The sequence below is a fragment of the Megalopta genalis genome, chromosome 5 (assembly GCF_051020955.1).
Source record: "Megalopta genalis isolate 19385.01 chromosome 5, iyMegGena1_principal, whole genome shotgun sequence".
Taxonomy (NCBI): Eukaryota; Metazoa; Arthropoda; class Insecta; order Hymenoptera; family Halictidae; genus Megalopta; species Megalopta genalis.
In genome coordinates, this window is record NC_135017.1 from 10,453,686 (window position 1) to 10,471,304 (window position 17,619).

The 17,619-nt window shown below is 43.5% G+C and overlaps 1 protein-coding gene and 1 long non-coding RNA gene across 10 annotated transcripts in view; one reads left to right on the forward strand and one right to left on the reverse strand.

Moving 5' to 3' along the window:
• heph (polypyrimidine tract-binding protein 1 heph) overlaps positions 1 to 17,619 on the forward strand; it is a 492,203-nt gene that overhangs the window by 189,618 nt on the left and 284,966 nt on the right. For 3 of the 9 annotated variants that reach the window (XM_076521471.1, XM_033471507.2, XM_076521476.1), the window contains exon 2: positions 484 to 638. The exons of the other annotated variants lie outside the window; for them this stretch is intronic. In XM_076521471.1, coding sequence (XP_076377586.1) covers positions 558 to 638 — 81 coding nt within the window. In that variant the 5' untranslated portion in view covers positions 484 to 557. The remainder of the gene's footprint in view (positions 1 to 483; positions 639 to 17,619) is intronic. 9 annotated transcript variants of the gene reach the window in all.
• LOC117220985 (uncharacterized) lies at positions 104 to 13,464 on the reverse strand. Its single transcript, XR_004490395.2, has 3 exons — positions 13,219 to 13,464; positions 12,790 to 12,889; positions 104 to 2,090 (listed from the first exon to the last, which is right to left on the reverse strand). It is a non-coding gene; the product is annotated as an uncharacterized LOC117220985 (long non-coding RNA).

The window sequence follows — 17,619 nt, forward strand, 5'->3', positions numbered from 1 at the left end:
GGTTTAAACTAGTCTTGATCTAAGCCAGATTGGGTTTTAACTAGACTTGATTTAAGTCAGTCTGGGTTTAAAATGGTCAGACTAGGTTTAAATTAGTCTTGAATTAAGTCAGTCCAGGACTAATTTAGTTTGTTTTAGGTAATTTATAGTCCAAATTTATCTTAGGACAATACAAGTAGACCGCATATTTTTATACAAAACAAAAATTGTCTGCAATAATTGTAAGATGCAGTAGCCACTTAGGAGTCCGTTTTCTCCTTTAATCATTTTACTGAGTTACAAGTTATGCATCATTATTCTTTGACTCTCTTAGTTTATATTAATCATTATCCTACCATTTAACACTGGTTTAGATTAATTTATAAAACTGTTATGTTACTGTTATTATTTCTTCTATCATTAATCGCATTTCGTGCTACTTTAACGAATCTATTGTTCGATCATCAGTCGACTAATGTGTGTGTACCTTTTCCTGTGTTTCAGGTAGGTCTAGTAAGCAATAAATTGATTTGTGTTCTGTGCACGAAGGGAAAGTACGTGCGAAGATTCTAGACAGTATGATGATGGCAAACCTACCCCCCGTAATGCTGCAACCCCTAACCGACTATGGAATGCTGACTCCTACCCTCGGAATAAAGGTGAGTCGCGATCATTCAGTATCGATTGGCATTCTAGACCATCGAGCAACTTCTTTCTGTATCTTCTTATCATAAAGCGAACGGAAAAAAAAACACGTGAAATCGTTTCGAAAAAGAAAAAGAATAGCAAACAAACGGAATCACTGTCAGGCGAACTAACGCTAAAGTCGGTGTCCTCTTGGGTAAGTGTACCAACGTCGTAACAATTTTCTACCTCTCTGCCAGCGAACGATGCAGCGCGGTGTGTAAATGGATGTCCACCTATTTGACTTGTGTAGTGCTTTATTGATGTCACGGCGACAAAGTACCGATGTGACGTATCCGTGCGTGATATATTCAATGTGTTCTCTTGTCTTGTTCTGTTTATGTTCTATTGCCGGAGAAGCATGCTGTCGGAACACAACTTTTTTTACCGCGTGTGCGTGTGTGTATCATCGGGGTGGGGGAGCCAATCGTGGCGTTCCGTTGGTCGACTTCAGCAATAAAGAAACCACTGAAATTCGAACTATAAAGAAAAATTTAAATAAATACTCAGTATCACGTTTCTCCTTAATCGTAACGCGTTTTATTAATATAATTAATATTTTATCGACAAGTTCCTTAAAAGTTCTAAAACCGAAGATTTGAGGACTTTTTGATAAATTTCTTCAGAAACCACAATAATCTCGCCAATATAATCTATGGAATTTATTCAGACCAATATAATTCAACAAGTTCTATCAAAATTGTTATTTCAACGATAATTATCGAGTTTCTCTTTTGGACACATTCAAAAGCCTTCCGGTAAATAATATGTTAAAATCAATATTAATAATAAATATTGAAATGAATATCGATCTCCGTTCGTTCATTATTTTCTTCAGCTTTTTTCATAACCTCTTACAGAAAATGTCGCGAATTCAGTATCGAAAGATCGAAATAATTTTCGTGGTATTTTAAGAAATTCCGTACCGTTTAATTTTAACAAGTAAATAAATAATTAATTGAATTGAAATAAAAAGAATGTAATATCGCAAATGAACTGAAGGCACGGCAATTGGCTACTCCACAGTAACTGGCTCCGCTACCCCACGTGTTCATTACCTGTTTCAAGACGTCTCTTTTTGTACACACACACACATGCGCGCAGACACACATACACATACACATACACATACACAGTACGAAAACGTAGTCCGAGCGGAACGATATTCATTAGCGGAGGTCTTCAACAAGTGTCCCTCCATTCAGCCGGCTTCGTTCTCTCGATCGTTGAATTTTCTAGACGCGGAACGGATACAGGTAACACTTTAATCACTAAATTAAGTGTAAACAAGCCTGTCCGGCGCAGCATTCGCAGCCCTCGCCGTGCTTAATTCCGTGTTGAAGATGAAACACGACGGCGTAGGCGGCGCGCGACCGCCCACGGAGACCTCATGCAGTTATTATGTTGCCCGTGTGCCCGCGATAATCCTGCAAATTTAAAGACTTAATTTAGTTTGGAACTTGACGCGACGACGTCTCGGGGCAGAGACCCGGGAAAGAGAATTCGTTCCCTTGGCCGGCTCTCAGCCGGAGATCTTCCGCATCTGCGTTCCCGCGAAATGCGATCGACGACGCGTCTTCTCGAACGCGTCCGGCACTTCGCGGAGAAGAACTGGCCGATTGTTGCGGGAAATTGGGCAGCTTCTCCTCTCAGCTCATTATTTTTGTTCATTACTTGAAGCTCATGCATTGATCGCTAGAACTAGCAATCAATTAACGGGACTGATGCATTACAGTAAATTCGCCCTAATTGACGCTCAGCTTGGAAACGAAAATGAACAATTTAGGAAGAAGAGATACGATTATTACAGCCTTGCGGCGCGTTTTTATAGCTGTTGACAATCGGTAAATATAAAAGTGCTATATATAGTGCTGAATAATCATATCTCCTCTTCCCGAATTGTCCATTTTTCGGTACAATCTCAGCGTCAATTAGGGAGAGTCTAATGTATATTATTCTACAGCAATGGCAAGATTGGATTTGTTTAAACTTCGTGCAATTTATATAATAATATATGCTTGGATAAAGATGTTTATTCAAAAATTTCTTCTAGAAACAGTTTTATAATATCAAACTTTTATTCAAAATAGATTATATTCAGATTCACTTACAAATTACATGAATTCAAAGCGACAGTTCCGATGAATTTTGCGATACGTTCTCGTGCAGCTATTTCTATGCTACTTAGCTTAAATGAAAGCTAGAAGTGTCTACTTTAAGAAAGGGTAGATTAGATTTCAATAGAACGACGAGAACATTTGGAAAAATTAAAAGGAATCGACCTCTGACATCGTGGGGTTTACAAGATTTAAAAGGAAAAGTTCCGATGGATTTTATGATACGTTTCCATAGAGCTATTTCTATGCAACTTGGCTTAAATGGAAGCTAAAAGTGTCTGCTTTAAGATATGGTAGATTATGTTGGATCTGTGCGATTTTGTCATCAGTTAAATACCGTTTCTCGCGAGGTGGCCCATTAATTTAAGGAGCGGATAAACGTGGTTCCGCTGCAACGTTCTCAAGGTCGAAAGCGGACACCATGGTTCGGACAGCAAAGGGTCCAAGGTTATTTTCCTTATCCGGTTCGGATAAGCGAGGTGTTACCGGGGAGCCAGGATGGCGGAGTCAATGGCAGCAATTTGCTGAATCTGTCATCGCCGTTTCCGGAGCCCGTGGCCCCGGGTGTTTTGTTGGCGAACGACGCCGGCCACCTTTTGCGCCCCGTGGCCACCCTTGAAAAGAAGCCGGAGCATTTCGTCGTCGATGAAAACGCCTCCACCTCCGGCGTCCCCTCGGGTATCGCCTTTTATCCGAAGGCTTTGTATCCCACTGACGATCGTCGGAGCCGACGTTTCGGCCACCTCTCTCCGCGCGGACCGCAAGATATTAATTAAAATTCCTCCGGATATACTTGCGAGACTTGCGCGCACGCCGCGCTGTCCGACGATGCGCGCGCTCAGCTAATTTACCCGCGGATGATGCCCCGCGCGAGACGCGCTGACAGCGTCGACGGTTCTTCGGGTCGTTGATCAAACGGAGCCAATTGCTGGATTAAAACAAAAAAAAAAAGAAAGAAAAATAGGTTCGAGGCTTTCAAAAACGATAACCGTTCATCTGGCAAAGCCACGGTTGTTCCGGCAGCGTCGTTGTTTTAACTACTCGAGGCTCTGAGGACTTTTAACAATTATACGGATCCCCGTGATTTTACCCTCGTTCCAGGAGGAATACGATATCGTAGCAGTCGCTGGAACGACCGCTGCCTTCCCGGCGCGATAACCGTTGTCGTTAGCAGAGTTTGTTAAAGTGAAATGCAAAGGAGGCTCCCCTTGCTCGATGGAGAGGCCTGTCTTCGTGGTTGATGGGACTTTCGACTGACTAGGGACTGGTGAAAATCAGGGGAATTGGTGTACACTTTGATCGGATTATTTTTACTGTGCTATTTAGTCAATTGATCTCAGGGCAAACTTGCGGTCAATTCGGATCTAAATCAAACCCTAAATTGGGATGAATTAGCATCCAAGATCAGGTCTAATTCGGACACTGAACTACGTTTTGTTGTGGAGACCTAGATAGGTTTTGAGTTGGATCTGATTTTAGCCCCAAGATCGATCTCATTTTGGAACAAATTTGCATCAAATTTTAGGTTCTGGTTGAACCAAGTTTTAGAGCCGGGTTGAACCATATTTTAGAGTCGGGTTAAATCAAAATCTAGGAGCAGCCTAAACCAAATTTTAGATCCTGGTTAAACCGAATTTTAAAGCCGGGTTGAACCATATTTTAGAGTCGGGTTAAATCAAATTCTAGAAGCAGCCCAAACCAAATTTTAGATCCTGGTTGAATCAAATTTTAAATTCAGATTAAATTAAACTTCAGATCCTGTTGAAATCATATTTTAGAACCAGGTTAAACCAAATTTTCCAGCCGAGTTAAACCTATTCTTAGTCCCAGGTTAAATCTAGTTCTGAGCCCAGCTTAAACCTAATCCTGGACTCGGATTAAACCTAGTTTTATATCCAGATCGAACCTAATTTCGGACCCCAGTTTGCACCGATTTTTAGACCCCCGTTTAAGTCCAGATATGGACGGAGATTTAGTTTAATCGATCCCCCATATTGCACGCTACTTCTGCCACAACCCCGCTGCAAATACACGCTTTTCCCTTTTCCCCTGGCCCATTATCTATCAAACAAATCCCAGACGAACGTTCGCACCGCGTGGCGTTCTAAGAAAATCAGTTTATCCCCATGGTTAGTGACTGAATTGTCTAGTTAGTCTGGCGCGTTTCGTCGGACCGGTGCCATGGGAGGAATATTGTTTAAATGAGATTCTCGGGATAGCGAATTTCTGAGGAAGATGTTGATCACGCGCTGTATATTTGATTCCGACGAACATTATTTATGAGCATTCGAAGTTCGACGCCTTGGAGGGATAGCAGCGTGCTGGTCTTGCATAAATTGCAGCTACTTTGTGCCTACAGAGATTATGCGGGAGAGCAGCTTGCGACATCCGCGTGTCTATGGAACAGCTTTATATGCCAGCATTGTCCTGGCGGCGGCGTGACGTGAGCCGTGTGTTCGAAATCGAGTCGTCAAGAGGGAACGTTTCGGAGCCGTGCGATGTTTTTCTTCAGGAATTTTTGGAACGGCACGTATCACGCGCGCACGCGCGCGTGAAATTCGAAATTCATTATCGCGAAGCACGGAATTAATTTCCATTTCGCCGGGAAACAAGGCCGGCAAATTTCGAAACGTTCTTGTCCGTCCGCCGCGACAGATCCATTCGGGCGGCGCGCCCCGTCGGCTCCCTTTATTAAACATCTCGCTCCAGCGATTTTCCTGATCTCTTTGCAGCTCGAGCGCGTTTCGAAGGCCGATCCCGCGGGGCCGTGCGAGTTAATACAGATTTCCAGCGAACGTCACCCGGCTATGAAACGCCGCCGCTCGGGAGAAAAAGAGAGAGAGAGAGTTGCTTCGCGAATTAGTCTCGGCTGCGAAAATCATACTGCCTCCTGGCTACCTGAACTGACGCGATAACGAGCCTCGAACAGCCATCAGGTGTATTTTTTTATCTGACGATTCTTCTGATACACCTACCGAAATAATAATAATATACGCTCATCGGGAATATTGTAGCATAGAATAATTTTTGATACAAATTGGCCAACTTTGAGTGGCTGTAACTCCGTGAAAAATCATCGCAGGATGATGACTATCCTCTTAATTTGAAGCTTGAAATCTCTGCTTTAAGGTAACCTTTGTCGATTTTAAGTTCATTGCACTCTCGCTTCTGTAGCCATTTAAATCTGAGGCTATGAAAAATTGAAATGTTGTATTGAAGATTGCCAAATTTGACGAAATACACGGAGTTTGCGAAATTTTTGTCGGTGATGCCGTTTATGGTCAAATAAAGTTTGATCCTTTGTGTTTAATTGAAAAAAAGAGAATCCTAGCTGCGATTTTTTTTCGCAAAGTTATAGCACTTTGAAGATAGCCTTGCATTTTCGCCAATAAATACGTGAAAAATCATCATCGAATGCAGGGGTTACTTCAAAGTGCTGTAACTTTGCGAAAAAAAATCACAGCCGAGTTCTTTTTTTTCTGTATTAAAGAGGAAAGATCAGACTTCATCTCTCTGGAAACGGCAACTCTGGCAAAAATTTGACAAAGTCCGTGCATTTCGTCAAACTTGGTGAAATTTTATAGAAATTAGAAGACGAAAGATATTTTCTGCTTCTACTTTTGTATTTTACATGATTACCCGACAGTATGAAAAAGAAAATGATAGTTTATTGCTGTCAGCGGAAAAGAACCATCGTTACATTGCGTATAATGTACAGCAGAAACTAAGATGTAAAAATATATAACAATTTAGTGTCGCCGTATAGGCGACGTCCGAGTGCAAACTGTTAACCAAACGCAAATAAAACGTGTCCGAACGGCGGAACGTCTACTTTCGACGATGCTTCTTTGTCGAAAGAACGGAATTGCTGTTGAAAGAATGACGTCGGCTGTTCCCTGTGTTTTCAAGCCTTCCGACAGCAGCCTAACAGAGAGTTAGCTATTACTGCAGGTGCGTTTACGAGTTTGTGCGCGACACACAAGCGGACAATCTAAACACGAATGTCCAGGCGGCCCTCGCCGACCTCGTCTCTTCGTTTGCATACGCAAACAGAGGAATTAGGACCGGACACGACGTCCCCCACGCTCGATCGGGAGTTCCTTTGCCTCCGAGAACACGTTATTGTCGTCTCCGACCGCGTTATTGTCGGTGAAACGCGCCTGGACAATCGACGATATTACACGAAACGCGCGTCGAGTCGGCCGAGCTTCCTCTCCCGCTTCTAACGATGCTCATATTCCTTGGTCCGGACGGCCGTCCGTCCGCTTCCATGTGCCTTTGATTTTTTAACATCGGTGACCTGTCTTGGCCTCGTGTCAAAGTTTGCCGTTAGCAAAGACTTTAGTCAAGACCGGGATCTGCGTATGGTTTAAAGCGAGAAGCGTGATTTATGCCCTGCTGGTCGTAAGTTACGGCTAGACCGCGGATTTTTTTATGCGAATTAAAAATTAGCTTGAGTAATTACAAGCTGTGGAAACTTCACAGACATTTATTTCTTGCCTCGATCATTCTAACGAGTTAACGGTAATGCGATATTATTTTCAAATTGTATAAATGGTTTCGCCATTTTGCATCCGATTTGCTCGGTTCTGTTGTAAAGTGCTTCAAAATCGCAGTCTAGTCACGGCTAAATATATATAATTAGTTACTTAATTAATAAATATAATTCTGGCAAGGAGATCTGATTTTAGACGTATAATCATATAGAAAACGCCGAGAGTGCTTTGTGTTAATATTGATAATTCTTAATTGCATTGAAATTCTTACTTCTGTTCGTATCTCATTATTTCTTAATAAAATTTCATTAATCTTTAAGAGTCTTCTATAATTCGTTGTATATTTTAAATTATATCAATCTGTCGTATTAACTGGAATTTATTTTTATATTGAGATATTTTCTACTTTTTGATCAAAATTCGATCATTTCGTTTGACATTTTCGTGGTATGCTTGATATATGAATTACACTGTCGACTCTTTGTCATTACACTTTGTAACGTGCTCGCTTTACGTCTTCGTTCAATCAAAAAAATAATTGAACAACAAATGCGTGCAGTGCCGTGTCCAATTACTGCGACTAAAACGTCCAATAACACACTTTTCGCAATCGAAGGGCTTCCATTCCATCGATAACTATAAAAACGAGCCGTCTACTACTTTTGTCGAGGTTTCAAATTTTCGAAAATATTGTTGATATTCAAACAGCTACAACTTTCTGCAAAAAAATCGTACAACGATGAAACTCGGCTCATTTTAAAGCCCGAAGTGTCTACTTTCGGAAGCCGTCGAACAGTTTCTTTAAAAAAATTTATTCGTGGCACATTGAATGGGAAACCTCGTTCGAGAATTTACACGAAATTTCCAACCTTCGAAACATCGACGATATTCAAAATACCGTAACTTCGTGAATAAAAATCGCAGAACAACGAAACTAAACTCATTTTAAAGCCTGAAATCTCTACTATTTCCGCGTATAATTTATCTTCGGCGAAAAAATTATTCGAAGACGCAGCACGCGGGAAACTGTAACAATGTATATCAGGCAAATTAGAAACGAGTCATTTATGAAATCTTGGAATTAGAAACGGCATAAAAAAACGGACATTTTGGGAATAGTAGATACGATTATTCGGGCCTTGTGCCTTGTTTTTATAATTGTTGACAATCGATAACTTTAAAAACGAACCACAAGGCTTGAATAATCGTGTCTTCTCGTCCCAAAATGGTCCACTTTTGTGCACAATCTGAGCGCGAATTAGAGAGAAATTATTGTAACTCGCCGCGTGAAATCGAAAAATTTCTCGGCGACGTTATCGTTTATTTTTCGAGAGGTTTCACGGTGGCCGAGGACAGGAGGCAGAATGTCTCGAAGTCAAGGGTTGCCTCGGCCGCGGATTACACGTTTCCCGCGGTAAATCCCCGCCGGTGGAGAACCGGCGGCGGGATACCGTCGCGACAAGGCTGATTTGAATTTTTCTTGGTGGCTCAATACCTCCGGCTCTTCCCCGGGACACGTCGCATTGAATATTCCATAAATAAATCGGCGTTTAATAGAAAATCGGGGAACTCACGCCCACCTCATCGCTCACTGTCACGGCGGTGCTCCACCGCCCGCCCGGCCGCCTAGTATCTCAATAATATTCAGTTTATAAAGTTTGAATGGCTCTCTTATTACGCGGCTGACGAAGCCTGCTTTTCTCCCGTTTCCCTCTTTTTCGACGAGGATCTATACCGGCGATCGATTTTCCCGCCGAATGCCTCGGTTCTCCATACAGGCCGGCCTGCAACTGTTTATACTACCACAAAGCCACCCATTTCACATGGAGGGGCGATAGTGTTTAACCGTGAACGCATTCCAAGTGATCGATGATGCGCCGGGTCTTGAAATTTGACAGCGAAGTGGTTCGAATATTTACTGTGCCGCGAATCGTCCTAGTCTGGGTTAGAATTTGCTGCTTGACTCGGGTCAATGTTCAAATGAATGGGTCGAGCCTACTACGCGTTTGGTTCAAGGACATCGAAGTTAAGTCCAAGTTTAAGTCCAAGATTAGTTAGCGAGGATTAGACAACGGATTTTTATGCAAAGTAAGAATTTTGTACATCAATTGCAACAAAGTTCTTTTTTCTGTTTTAAGTAATTTCAGTAGATCGTGAATAACATAGTGACATTTTTAAATTCTTTTTTAATATCCTGATGCCAGAATATTCTGTAACTTTTATATATAAAAGTTTCAAAATAAAAGTAAGTAAAAATATGTTGTACAAATAATATTTAAAAAAAGACGTTTGAATAACGGAGTCTGTACTGTACTCATCATTGCCATAAATGCGTAAAATCCGCAGTCCAGTCATGATTTAGTTTAGTCCCAGTTTTAGTCCCAGGCAGATTAGTCAAAAGGTAGCTGAGTCGAGGACTATAAATCGAAGGCGTACGTTATACAGTAATGTCTCTCTAATTGACTCCCAGATTGACCACAAAAATGGACAATTTGGGGAGAGGAGATACGATTATTCGAGCCTTGCGGTTTATTTGTATAGTTATAAATTGTCCACAATTATAAAAACGAGCCGCAAGGCTCGAATAATCGTATCTCCTCTTCCCAAATTATCCATTTTAGTGGACAATCTGAGCGTCAGTAAGGGAGACATTATTGTACGCGGACTATCTCTGGCTTACCCTGATACATTCTACGTTCGTTTAAAACACCGTTCGTTCTCTTGTAAAAGGAAACGTACGGAGAACATTATTCAATTCTATCGATAATGTAATCGTCGATACAAAGCACGATATTAACGACAATGTAAATTGATGTCTAATCACCGGACGCGTCCAGTCGCTGGGACATTAACCTTACATCAAGTAACGAGCACGAATAACCAACGATCTGAAACAAAATACTATCAATATCTCTGGCGGTTCGTTCGCAGCGTGCTCCCTTCGAAACGGCAAAAACGTGTTGCGTTTCATACCTCGCGTCCGTCGCATCGGCGCGGGGCTATCACATCGAATTACTGATTGGAAAAATAATATTCCTGAATATCATGTTCACGCTCTTAAAAGCATCGCAAAAATTATTCCCCGAAAAACCTACGCTCTCTTCCTCCCCTTTCTCCCTCTCTCTCTCTCTGTAGAATTAAATTACTTTTACATCGGTGCTTTTCATCGTTCCCGAGGATTTAAACAGTGGAAAATTCGATTAAGCAGTTTCCCGTGGAATAAAGATACAATGCCGAGTATGAAAAATTTCCGAAGCACACTGCGGGCCACTGTTGCCCGACGAGTGGGCCGGGAGCTTGATATCTCCTTCCGCGGGAGAACGGTTCGCCGGTGCTCTATCCGATGCATTTTTCATCTCGGGTCCCGTTGGACACGGCCAAGTAGAAATATGATTCCCGGATCCTCTTTTTGATAGTTTAGAATTTCTCTGGAGATCGCGAGCGGGTGAAAACCGTTCGGTATCGAGCGATGCCGCGGGAACAGCCCGCCGCACGACGGATCTAACGAGCCGCGATAAAATGATCGTTCTCGTTCTCTATAGGCTGTACGATCGGCCGATTAAATACTTGGGCAGTTTCTCTGAGCCACGGCCGCCATCGTTTCAGCCATTAGGCTGATTCCCCATGGCTGGCGCCGTTCGAGGAAGACCGGCCGCGTATAAAACATCAGAAAGTGCATTCGGAACGATAACGAGCCGTAGGCACAGTTTCGAGCGTGCTGCTACTCTCTCCCCTCCCCCTCCTCTCTCTCTCTCTCTCTCTCTCTCTCTCTTTCTCTCTCCGGGTATCTCTCTCGCCTCGAACTTCCCGTTATCGTTATATCCGGCAGCGAGGCGGCAGCCGATTTTTCCGCGGCCGGCTTTTTTCACCCATTCCCAGCACGGGCTTCCGCTATTTTATTAGGCCAGTTACAGAGCCGGCCCGAAACAATAACCATTGTTAAAGTTTCGCGGCACTTGCAGCAACACGGGGCCGACGCTGTTTGTACGCCGAAGCTTTCCGCTTTGTTCGGCCGCTCGGCTGCCGAGGCTGGCCGAGGCGGTGGATTTCAGGCGGTCGCCTAGAGTCTAGAGTCTGCCAGCCACCGCGATCGCCCATTAACAGTGCCGCCATGGCCTTCCATGGCTCGCCTCTTCCATTCCACTTTGTCGGCCGTAGTCTCACAATGCCGCTGCGCGCGTTTTAAATGCGCGCCGCTCTTTTAATTACATCACTGACCAGGAGACCGATTTACCGACCACGGGGAATGCCGCTCCATGCCGCCGGTGTTGGTCCCATGCTTCTACCCCGACCAGGTGCCGAGATCTTTGCTTCTTTCTCGACATGGACTTCACATTCTCTCGCTGGAGGAAGCTAGGGCTCTAGATAGTTAGTCTGGGACCCGAGATTTTGTTACTGATACCTTGAGCTTCAAGGCTGATACCCTAAACCTGTTGGATGATACTTCAAGCGTTTATGTTTATACCCTAAATTGCTAGGATGCTCTTAGTTTTTAGTCTGGTGCCTTGAAAGTGTAAGTCCATGCCCTAAACTTCAGGACTGATACTCTAAACCTATTGGATTATGCTCCAAGAGTCTCAGTTCATACCCTAAACTGCTAGGATGCCCTTAGTTTTTAGTCTGGTGTCTTGTACGTGTAGGTCCATACCCTAAACTTCAGGACTGATACTCTAAACCTATTGGATTATGTTCCAAGAGTCTCAGTTCATACCCTAAACTGCTAGGATGCCCTTAGTTTTTAGTCTGGTGTCTTGTACGTGTAAGTCCATATCCTAAAATTCAGGATTGGTGCTCTAAACCTGTTGGATTATGCTCTAAGGGTCTAAATTCATATATGAAACTGCTAGAATGCCCTTAGTCTTTAGTCTGGTGCCTTAAACGTGTAAGTCCATACCCTAAACTTCAGGACTGATGCTCTAAACCTATTGGATTATTCTCCAAGAGTCTAAGTTCATACCCTAAACTTCTAGGATACCCTAAATGTTTTTCCTGGTAGCCTAAGGGTCCAGACTATTATCCTGAGAGTTTAAACTATTACATAAATATTTAGCTTGATACCCTAAATTACTAAACTGATGCCCTGATCATTCAGGTTGATATCGTACTCTTCTAAGGCATACTGTGAATTTGTATGGATATTCCAATTACCTAGTCTGATAAGCCCAAACTCATAAGCTGATACCCTAACGTATTGAACAGAAGCAGTGGGATTACTTTTATCTTAGCAAGGACTGTGATTGCAGTATTTCTTTTTTGTAGTTACACACGCGCGAGGCTTATAGAGAAGATTCTACACTCGTCTAATATTCTACCAGGTTGAGGAATGCGACTACAAAGAATGTGCCCTGTAATGTTTCCGTTTTCGACTTCAGCGCACAATGAGAAGAACCACTCGGGCTAGGAGAATGTGGCTCATGACATTACGCGAAGTCCTCAGTGAAGCGGTTGTTTTATACGTACACTAGGGCGCCAGACTAGGAGAATAGCCTTGACAAAGAGCCGATGGTAGATACCTGCTGCTGGCACGCACTTTCTCGAAACCGAGAGCGCGTTTGTCTGGAAGTTATCATGCATTCTACAAGATCTCGGTGCCTTCGTTCGACTCGCGGGGAGCTGTTGGACACAAAGGACTTCTGGTCAGTCGAACAATGTAGACTTCGGTTGAAGGATACCGAAATCTATTCAGTTTAACTATTGTAACACATTTTTCATCGGTCACGGTTCGAGCTTCATTTTATACGCCTGACGAAAGAAAACTAGCGAAGTTCGAACAAGTTTGCTCTTTCGAAAATATTTAGCATTTTCAAAGGTAACAATGAGATCTCGATAACAAATATACAACGAGGATTTTTAAGATTTCGAAGGGGTTTCTTTCGAGTGTATAAAAAAATTGATAAAAGTATTATACATTTTTAGAGAGGTAAGAACGCCTGTCCCCTCACCTGTTAACCCGATAAAGTGAATTGAACGATGTCTTCGGGTCATAGTCGTTGGTCGATAGCGGCAAGGATCGATGCCGTTCGACGTTGTACAATGGAGAAAGTCGAATATCCGATTTGTATTAGCTCGGCCACGGAACGAATTTTCGTCGTTCGCCGGATGTGTCTCGCAAGGTCTGATCCACCTTTTCTACGGAATTAACTGCTTGCCGAGGGCTCGTGCTTCAAGCTAACCTACACCTGCAACGATGTTCTACCAACGGCGACGACCTTGTCTGTAATTAAACTAATGGAAACCCAGCCGGTGCTTTTATGCGATTCGAGGGCGCACGATATACAGAGTGTACACAGAGGGGGATGGTAAACATTGGGACGCAATCCATTCAAATTCGCAGCGCGACGAACCCCGGCGAAAGCTGCGGAATCCTCTACCCTCGGCGGCCGTCCAGAAAAAATGATCAAATTCTGTGTCACACTTCCCGTTTTCTCGGCGCGATGTTTGACGGGGGCACAACAAAAGCTTGTCCGACCGCAAACTGTCAAGCCCCGCCTAAGAATGATTGACTTTCGCTAACGGGGGACACTTTGGCATTTTTTCTTCCTCGTCAAAGTGCTCCGTCGGGGCCACGTTTAATCCTGCCAGCGCCTAGACCCTGTCAAAAGCCCGAACAAAATTCTGTCGTTCCATTTTGAGTTGGAGAAGGTTTCGACGTGTTGGACATGGTCAGACACGGTGTTCTTTGGTTAGGACACTGGTATGGTTGCTTTTGTGGACATTGTTGGGTATGGACCTGGCAATTGTTTAGGAGCTATTTAGTTGTTCATCAGCATCCATTGTTACATCCAAAGTAGAGTCCATTGAATTTAGGTACCTGCCAAATCTTGGACTCTGCCATTTTGGGACTCTGTCGTTGTTTGTGTTAGGTCCCCTTTGTTTTTGCCAATTTAGGACCCTGCCATTTTAGGGCTCTGTCAATTTAGAACACTATGAATTTAGGACTCGGTCATCTCAGAACCCTGTCACTTTAGGACTCTGCCATTGTAGTCCCTTTTTTAATTTTAGATTCCTTTTATTTCAAGACCCCTTTCAATTTTGAACCCTATGAATTTACAATTTAACCGATTCAGAACGCTGTCAATTTAGAATCCTGTCATTCAGGACTCGGTAAAAGAGCCCCGCGTATTTATGACCCTGACGGGTGCAGGCCAGTCTATTTAAAAATTGAGCTGCTTCCGCTGAAAAATGCAAAACCATTGTTTGGACGACGCCGACCATACGAATGAAAAATGAACGCCGGACGAATATTTTCGTGTACAGTTTCTGGCGAACGTCGCAGCTCGGCAAAGAAACGTTCGATCAACCCGAGAAGGGATGAAAAAAAAGGACCCTTCCAAACTCCGTGGATCGAAAGTCGATGCTTTTATGTACGTGGAAGAGAACAGGGTACATACCGGGTGTTCCGGTTCCAGCGGTACTAACGTTTCACACTGGGGAGGCTCTAATGACGCGTCCCTTTTCGAATAATGAGACCTCCGTCTTTGACACGTCCTGCTGCGGGCTGACAGGCTCTCGCAGGGTTAATTTGGAAGTTTTTTTTTTCATGGTGTTGCCGACGCCCACGAATTAAAGGCCTGTTGCGGACACACGGTCTACGTGGATTTGTAGATTTACGGACCCGGTGATCGAGCCTGCTCGTTTAATTAAAAAGATTCTACCGGCGGCCGTTGCTTTTTGTATGTAAAATAATTCAAGCAGTTTTGTTATTCAAAAGGTAAACCTAAAAATTGTATTCCATGGCCGCAAGGCCAAATATGGGGAGCGTTCCGGCGAAACGCCGCGGAAGTTATTCGTTTTTCAAATTTTTAATTTTTAACGTTTTCCGCGCTCCCGATGCTCCCTCTCCCCATTTGTCAGATGTCTGGTTTCCAATTTTCCTACGGGTCGATGTTTTCCAATTTCCCGGCCGGTGTACTGATGGTGATTTTTCTATTTCCAGTTTTCAAATAAAATATGCACGCGCACGTTTGCTTGCCCCCGCGCGTTTTCGCCTACTTCGCCTCCGCGAGTGCCACTTCGAAACAAAACAAACCGCGCGGAGAATTTTATAGCACGCTCGGAGGACCTTCGGAAGAAGTTTAATCTTCCGCTCGAAACAACGCGTTAATGGCCGCACGCTCGCGCGCGCGAGAACTTGTCGTTAATTATTATTTTTACCAAGTCCAATTAACCGCGGCGAGGTGGCGCCTCGATCGCGCGAAAGTAGGATCGCTCCGGGAAAAAGAAAAAAAAAAATAGGAAAACACCGGATTTTATGAACTGGAAACTTTTCCGTCCGGGACAAAATGGTGTCGTCGGCCAAAATGGCGGGCGAATAGACGGGACAAAAAGCGGCCGGGCAAACAAAATGCGGGACCTCCGATAGAAAAGCGCTTTCTCGCGTTACATCGTATTTCTGTTAAACGATAATAAGAGGACTACCGGCGAAACTCGATACGGTATCGTTCAGCAGACATTACGGGTACGATCTTGGAAAATGGTAAAATCGCGGTGTCCTGGGAGTGGCAAATGGAAAATGGATCCCTCGTACGATTTTAGTGCACCACGTGCTGGATTCGGGAAGCCCGTGTATTGCCTCGTTGCATCGCCGCGTTACTATCTTCTGCTATATCGTATAAAAGCCCTCTCGAATTCGCATTTCTGATAATGGTGAATCCTGGTAAATTCGGAAAGATCCCCGCCACGCACCGACAAATGGTGTGATTCACTTTACAGGCTGTTCATCCGCTGGATTCAAACTGTTTCTGGACTTTTTCCTGCTCGATTAAAAACGTCAGATCTAACCTGATTTCTGTCTGCGTCTAGACTTCGTTTAGATGATGTGTAAAATAGACTTAATGTATTGGTGTATCTAAAATGGACTTAGCATAGTCTCTGTCTAAACCAGAAATAATATGGCATGCGCCTAAACCAGGCTAAAAATACTGATTTCATAAACCCGACTTAAAATTGATACAATTTAATACTGCCTTAAGGTGGACGTAGTTTAATCCAGACTTAAAATAGACACAATTTAACAGAGCCTTAAGGTAGACACAATCTAATGCAAGCTTAAGATAGTCATAGTTTAACACAGACTCAGGATACGCACGTCCCAACCTGACTTAAGATGGACACAATCTAACTCAGTCTTATTGTAGATACACTCTAACCCAGACTTAAAATAGACACGATTTAACGCAGCCTTAAGTAGACAGAATCTAACCCAGACTTAAAAACAGAAACAGTTTAATACAGACTCAGGATTAACACAGCTCAAACCCGACTTAAGATGGACACAGTCTAACTCAGCCTCAAGGCAGACAGAGTTTAACTATATAGAATTTAGTACAGTGCCAAAGTGCTCTATAAATGATCGAAGGATGACGTTTCCAGAACTGTCATGACGGGTACCAAACGATTCATAGGACTTCCTAATGATTGTTGGTAATTCGATCCCCTAACGCAGTCCGAACGCAAAAACTGGGCGCGTTGGGTGCGCAGTCTGTTGTGCGGGCTCGGTGCGCGTGCTTAATTGAGTGCGCTAATTAAGGGTGCGATTGAACGGCCCAGACCCCCTGCCCACGGCCGGCTTGTCCGCAGCCCTGGACACTCTTCCACCCTCGTATTCGTTCTGCGGTCTCGAACCCCGTGGGCTGGTGTGCGCGCCTCCCGGTTGTGTTCGTGTCCTCCCGCGTCGAAGGGTAGCGAAATGAACAGTTTAATAACTGTTTAACCCCTTATTGTCCGATCGGTTGAATTTCCAATGAGTCGCGAGGTAATGAGTCGCTGTATCGATTCTTGTGAAATGTCTTGTTATGAAACTGGGCTCTCTACCGCATTTCATATTTCACCGTTGTTCATTAACCGCGAGCCACTTCGTCGATGCGGATGCACTCGCCGGTTTGTTAAATATCACGTTTGAGCCCCGAGTGTTTCAACGTCCCTGATCCGGCCGGCAATTTCAAAATATTTTCCAACGATCTCGTGATGTTTTCGTGAATCGCCGATTAGTTAGTTCCTGATGTGTTGAGAACAATCATCTGCCTCGATTGTAGTTACTTGGGAAAATCGTACGGTGAGTTTTCGGTGTACGTTTGTATTTGGTTACGTGGAAATATTCTGAAAGAAATCCGACCCAACGAAGCCAACCGGATACACATCTGGTGTTTTTTACATCCGCGAATTTTTCCAGATTTTTCTTTTTCCCAAAAATACTAGCCACGAAAAATAAAATTTGTAATCTCGCCTATGACTACTCAATACAACTGAAACCTTTTGACTACGAAGTCTCTTGCTTGTGCTATGACTGAACTTTGTCTATTAATATCCATTTATCTTGTGCGACGTGCATAATTACATAGTTC